This window comes from Myxocyprinus asiaticus, chromosome 12, assembly GCF_019703515.2.
Source record: "Myxocyprinus asiaticus isolate MX2 ecotype Aquarium Trade chromosome 12, UBuf_Myxa_2, whole genome shotgun sequence".
Taxonomy (NCBI): domain Eukaryota; kingdom Metazoa; phylum Chordata; class Actinopteri; order Cypriniformes; family Catostomidae; genus Myxocyprinus; species Myxocyprinus asiaticus.
Window position 1 is genome coordinate 50,525,016 of NC_059355.1, and position 6,106 is coordinate 50,531,121.

General features: G+C 38.9%; 1 protein-coding gene across 1 annotated transcript in view; it reads right to left on the reverse strand.

The window, feature by feature from the left end:
• Window positions 1-5,499, reverse strand: part of LOC127449548 (zinc finger E-box-binding homeobox 2-like) — a 51,981-nt gene extending 46,482 nt beyond the window's left edge. Inside the window, exon 1 of the mRNA XM_051713044.1 lies at window positions 5,089-5,499. Within this exon, the coding sequence (XP_051569004.1) occupies window positions 5,089-5,146 (58 nt within the window). The 5' untranslated portion in view covers window positions 5,147-5,499. The remainder of the gene's footprint in view (window positions 1-5,088) is intronic.
• Between the last annotated feature and the right edge of the window lie 607 nt (window positions 5,500-6,106).

Here is a 6,106-nt window from a genome sequence, read left to right on the forward strand (position 1 = left end):
ACTTCCGTAAATAACTGAATTCTGAGTGTACAGAACGAGATCAGCTGCCGTGTGAATGTGGTCAATTAGCTTTTATTAAGACATTTTGTCAGATATCTTGCAATAGAACACACACACACATCCTCTAAGACACTTTTACTGTCCCAATCATTCATCCTTTTTATTTCTCCTCTTTCTCTCTTCGAATCGCTCTCTCCTGCTGGTTCTGACGCCTCAGCGCTCTTGTTTGGAGAGCGCCGCTAATAAACCTTGGAGCCTGGACTCCTCGCTGTCTCGCTCACACTCTCTCTTCTCTCAAATCTCTCTGATTTCTTGCCCAGTCCTTCTCTGTTGTCCAAAATGACATGCGACTTTTTCTTAAAGTCTGTCTCTCTCTCTTTCTCTCGTATTCTGCCCACTGTGACAAGACTGTGCCAGAGAAACACACACACACAGCAGACACACAGCTGGACCCCAGCTGCCTGCAAAGATCTGGGGTTTGGAAATCAATGGAGGCGAATGAAGAAAAGGGGAAGGAGTTTAAATAAATTGGCACTTGAAAAAAGAAAACGCAGAGAGGCAATTGAGAGACAACGAGCGCGAGTGAATGGAGAGAGACAATAGGTGTGGAAATGAGCTATAACAACGGCACTACGTCTAAATAAGAGGTCAAAGACGTTCATAATCGCAGATTATAGAGATGAGTTGTTTCGGATTGAATGATGTTACTTGCTCCTCAATATTAAAACCGTACCGTGAAATTTGATCTCTTCCAGTCACAAACTTGGCTCAAGTTGCAACAAACAAATTATTTACATGAACGAAAACAAGCCACGATGCGGCCACCACCTTGGGTGGTGTGCGTCAAGGGTTCTCCGTAGAAAAGACATTTGTAAGACTGCACAACATCTGCAGTTCTCATGCTAATTTTGCAAACTGTGGATGCAGCTAAACTTGCGACTGGCCAGTCTTTTTTTTTTTTTTTTTCTCCCCAATTTGGAATGCCCAATTCCCAATGTGCTCTAAGTCCTCGTGGTGGCGTAGTGACTCACCTCAATTCGGGTGGCGGAGGACGAATCTCAGTTGCCTCCGCGTCTGAGACCGTCAATCCGCGCATCTTATCACGTGGCTTGTTGAGCGTGTTACCGCAAAGACATAACGCGTGTGGAGGCGTCACGCTATTCTCCGCAGCATCCACGCACAACTCACCACGTGCCCCACCGACCACAAGGAGGTTACCCCATGTGACTCTACCCTCCCTAGCAACCGGGCCAATTTGGTTGCTTAGGAGACCTGGCTGGAGTAACTCAGCACACCCTGAATTCGAACTCGCGACTCCAGGTGTGGTAGTCAACATCTTTAGTGACTGGCCTGTCTTGAGTGACATCAGCAAAACAAAAGGTGAAAGACACTTTGCCTTTGTGTTTTGGGACGAATTAACGGAGCCCCTTAGAGGAAATGGAGGGAGTTTATTTTCTGAGAGAGTTTTGCATTCCTTCACAATTATTTTGGGATCCCTCGCTATAGCTTTATCCATCCCTTTCAGTAATTAAGAATGTTTTACTACAGGAACCATATTTTAACCGTGATATTTGTGGTAAAACTATAGTGGCGTAAAAACAGGAAAACCATAATCATAATAAATAAATCATAATCATTCCACCAAAAATGGTCACTTGAGTTACTGTACACAGTTACCAATAATGAATTCTTTGAACATGGTTACTATAATGAAACCATGGGTAATATTTATTAGGGATGGATAAAGCTGTTGCACTGGTACGCAAAATACCTGTGAGGGAGTGCAAAACTTTTTGTAGGGGAATGCAAACTCTTGTGAGGGAAGGCAAAACTTACTGTGAGGCAACACAAACTATTACAAAGAATTAAAAACGAATTGCAAGTTTTGTAACTTATTGAAACTTATTGCGACAGAATGCAAAACATGTTGTGAGGAAACAAACTATTGTGAGAGAACGCAAACTGTTGTGTGGAAACGTAAAGCTATTGCGACAAAACACAAAACTTATTGCGATGAAACGCAGAACTTTTTGAGAGAGAACACAAACTATTGTGAGGAAGAGCTAAACTTATTGCGAGTGAATGCATATCTTATTGCGAGGGAACACGAAACTTACAGTGAGGCAATGCAAACTCTTGTGACAAAATACAAAACTGTTTGTGAGGTAACAAACTATTGCGATGGAATGCAAACTGTTGTGAGGGAACACAAAACTTTTTGTGAGGGAACGCAAACTATTGCATGGGAATGCAAAACTGTTTCAGAATATAAAATCCCTCCCTGTCCTCTAAGAGTCTCTGTAAAAATGCAATCAATCCCACTGTCTGCTGTTTGCCAAATCCATTTTGGTTTGTCTGCAGTTTACGTAAACACATGCTCGCTTTATACACACAATACACATACTGATAATTACAAAATTATTGTGTATCTGCACAATTTAAAAGTTATTAGTGGAGATATGTGCTGTTGAGACACAAGCGATGAAACAAGCCATGAACACGCCACGTTCCAGAGATGTCTCACTGCTTTTGTGAGATGCTGTGACATACGTTTGCTCTCGCCACAATCATATGTTCTGCATATGCACACACACACACTCGGGTAAAAGAACAGGGAGGGATAATGCAAAATTGTGTGAGTGCATGCAATACACCGTGGTCTGGTCATCAATGTTCAATATTTTCCAGTATTTTTCAACAGTGTGAGTATGGCATCTACACAGCCTCCTAAAAGTATTCAGACACTCAAGTCACACTAAAACTTGTTTGAATTGAATTGCATTAGATAACAAAATATGAAAGCAAGTGCAGTTTATTTGAAGGAGACAGCACAAGCACACTTTTAACGCAAAACGTTAAAAAAAAGTGAAGTTAGTTCTGAGAAAAGCTCCAGCAGCATTGAGCGCAGATGACACTTGCTTTCATATTTTGTTATCTAATGCTTTACATACACACGCTTCACACTAGCGCTGACCATCGACTGAACAAGTAGGAAGTTGGCACTTTAAAAACCACATATCCATGTGCTTACAGCTATCTGATCTGCTGCAATGGTGCTGCGTCCCTTTAGTGCTTCAGTCACTAATAGAGGAATTAAGGATGGATACTCCTTGCATCACTCCTATACATGAACATATGAACATCAGGACGTACGTTAAGTTGACAAAACTGATGCCACCTTATGCTGTATCCAAATGAGGAACTGCTCCAACCACACAAACACACACTCTTTCTATTTCTCACACACACACACACACACACACACACACACACACACACACACACACACACACACACACTGTCCAGCATGCTCAACATGTCAGACAGTCTTCAACTGTGTATTTTTTGTACTGTACAACTTTAGAAAAGCATGTTCACACATCTATGCATTTTCTAAACCAACAATGTGTACCTTAATAACCACCGAAACATGCAACAGTTGTGGGGAATGATTATTACGCTGCTCTGAGCACGAGTACAGTATCTAAACACGATCTGTAAACAAGTGCAGTGTGCAGGAAAGGTGAAATACGCAGGCCTGCTCGCTAATTAGTTTGTTGAATGTGACTGTTGTAGCGATTCACATATACGGTAAAACCTACAACTGAAAATAAGCACGAATTCTTCAGGAACACCAAAGGTATTCAATTCTTGTAATCTTGCTTATTAATCTTACTTATCAATACCTTATGGCAAAAATGGATATAAACAATAAAGAATTGCTTGGATGTAAAGCATACACAGAGCTTCTGATTTTATATTTCAAGTAATAAAGTATTTAAAGGAATATTCCAGGTTCAATACAAGTTGAGCTCAATCAACAGCATTTGTGGCATGATGTAGATCACCACAAAAATACATTTCGACTCATTCCTCCTTTATTTAAAAATGCAAGTGAATGGGGCCAATTCATAAACATTCAAATATGTTTCAAGACATAAACAATATGCGTGTTAATATGATTTTAGTGTGATAAAATAACATACTAACCTTGTCTGTGTAAAGTTATATTCAGTATTACAACTTCGTTGCCATAATGATGCAACGCCGTAAAACCTTTAAGCAATTTTTTCACACTAAAAACATTAATACGCGTAATGTTTACATCATATGGCTACACTTTTGAAAAGGTATGTTTATAGACTGGCCCCACTGACTTACATTGCGAGTGCTTTACCGTAAACCATGATTTTTAACTATTAAGTTAAAAAAAAAAAAAATCTGTGGGAAGCAACATTATACCACAAATGCTGTCGATTGAGCTTAACTTGTACTGAACCTTTAGGGTGTTTTAAGGATAGACTGCACATTTTTGAAAGCATTAACACATTTAACACCATTGTCTTGTGATGTCTGTCTTCCTGACAAATCGCTTTGTAAGAGAGAACATTTTACACCCTTTAAAAACTGCGGTGCATTTTAGAATAAGACCTAAGAGCCTTAAGAAATAATGGCTGGAAAAATAGCATGTTAATGTGACCTACATCACCTATTGTTAAAATCTCATATTTGCAGTGCTTCCCTATTTGTGCATGCATTTATTTTAAATTAAACAAATAACCATTTAATTTAATTGATAAATAAAAATCAAAACCAGTTTTTTACCATTAAGTAAAAACATATAAGATGTGAGTCTGTTGTTAAGTTGTTCTATTAGGAAGTGCAACAGCTGAATGTAGGAAAACTCAATGAAAATGTGATGCTGAGGCTGCAGAAAGCAGACCACAAGTTTTGCAATCTCTGGAGCGACACTGACAATGTTATCATAATAATACATGTAGCTAAAATGTATGTAGTGATATGCAATCTCTGGAGCAGACACAATGCAATAAAATAAATGTTAAATATTATGTAGGCTACTGATAATGTGATTGCATAACTTGTGTGTGGACTGGTTGAACATGTTTGTGCTCATTATTTCCTTCTTATTTTAATGCAATAATAATTAACGCTTAAAAAAGGTGACCGACAGACTTTTTACATTGACTAAATAGTCCAACTTGTACTCTTGATTGTCTCGCGGAATGAATGTATTCCCAAATAAACCAAACTTCCAAACTTTGCAACTGTGCAATACGCATCACATACCTTGATTTCTTCTTGGGTTTGCTTGTTTCCTCCGTTTCCCAAGGTGCCGTTCTGCCATGTCGTCGCGGTAATTGCCCGGGGATCGAGCGAGCGGATCGGATGGATAAACGAGTGAAGTCGCTCCATTCAGCGCGTCACTGGAGCAACGCTTCAAACGCGCGTCGCGATCAGCCGCGGCTCTTGTGATGTCATCGGAGGCGTGTTGATCGCAGATACTTTAATGCGGGTGTCAACCCTTGTCACCCCAAACTGTGAAGTGTGTTCTTTAAAAAGTGATTTCTAAACGTGCATATTCAAGAGACTTTCTGTTCATGACTTAAATGCAATAGGCTACTTTATGATATCAAAAATACATGATAATAACGTTTAAACCACTGCTGTCTATACTGTTAATTATTGCAATAGCTATACTATATTGTGCATTTTGTGGGCATTGTTTAAAATGTATTTATAGCCCATGTATAGCCTTTGTAATGCCCTGTAGCATGTGTATTGTAATATAAGTGGTACTCTATTTAAATAGCCTATTACCATTACCCACACAGAAATCTGATGTATGGGCATCTATGAACATATCTAAAATAATAGTTCACATATGTAAGCATGCTCATAGTCAGATTCCACTATTAGCCCTATTTAGATAATTTTCTAGTATTTTATATCAGTGAAAAGCATATAAACATATATTTCATATATGTTTTTTGCACATGTTGCACATGTTAGATTTCCGTATGGGTTCATTTGCCCATCATATATCAATTAAAAGCTTACACAGATCTGAACTATTCTTGCCTGGGTCTAATTAGCAATTATGTCGCATATTTGCGTTTTATTTCATCTGCTTTGCATGCTAAATACTTTACATAAATATGGATGCGTGCAAAAAAAAACGCATTTGCAGTGCATGCATTATTATGCTACTCTTATTCAATAAACATGTTTTTTCTCGCAGAAGAGAAACCTAAAAGTGCATGGTTTTTCTCTCTCCCAAATATAAAGCCCGTGCGCGTGATTACTC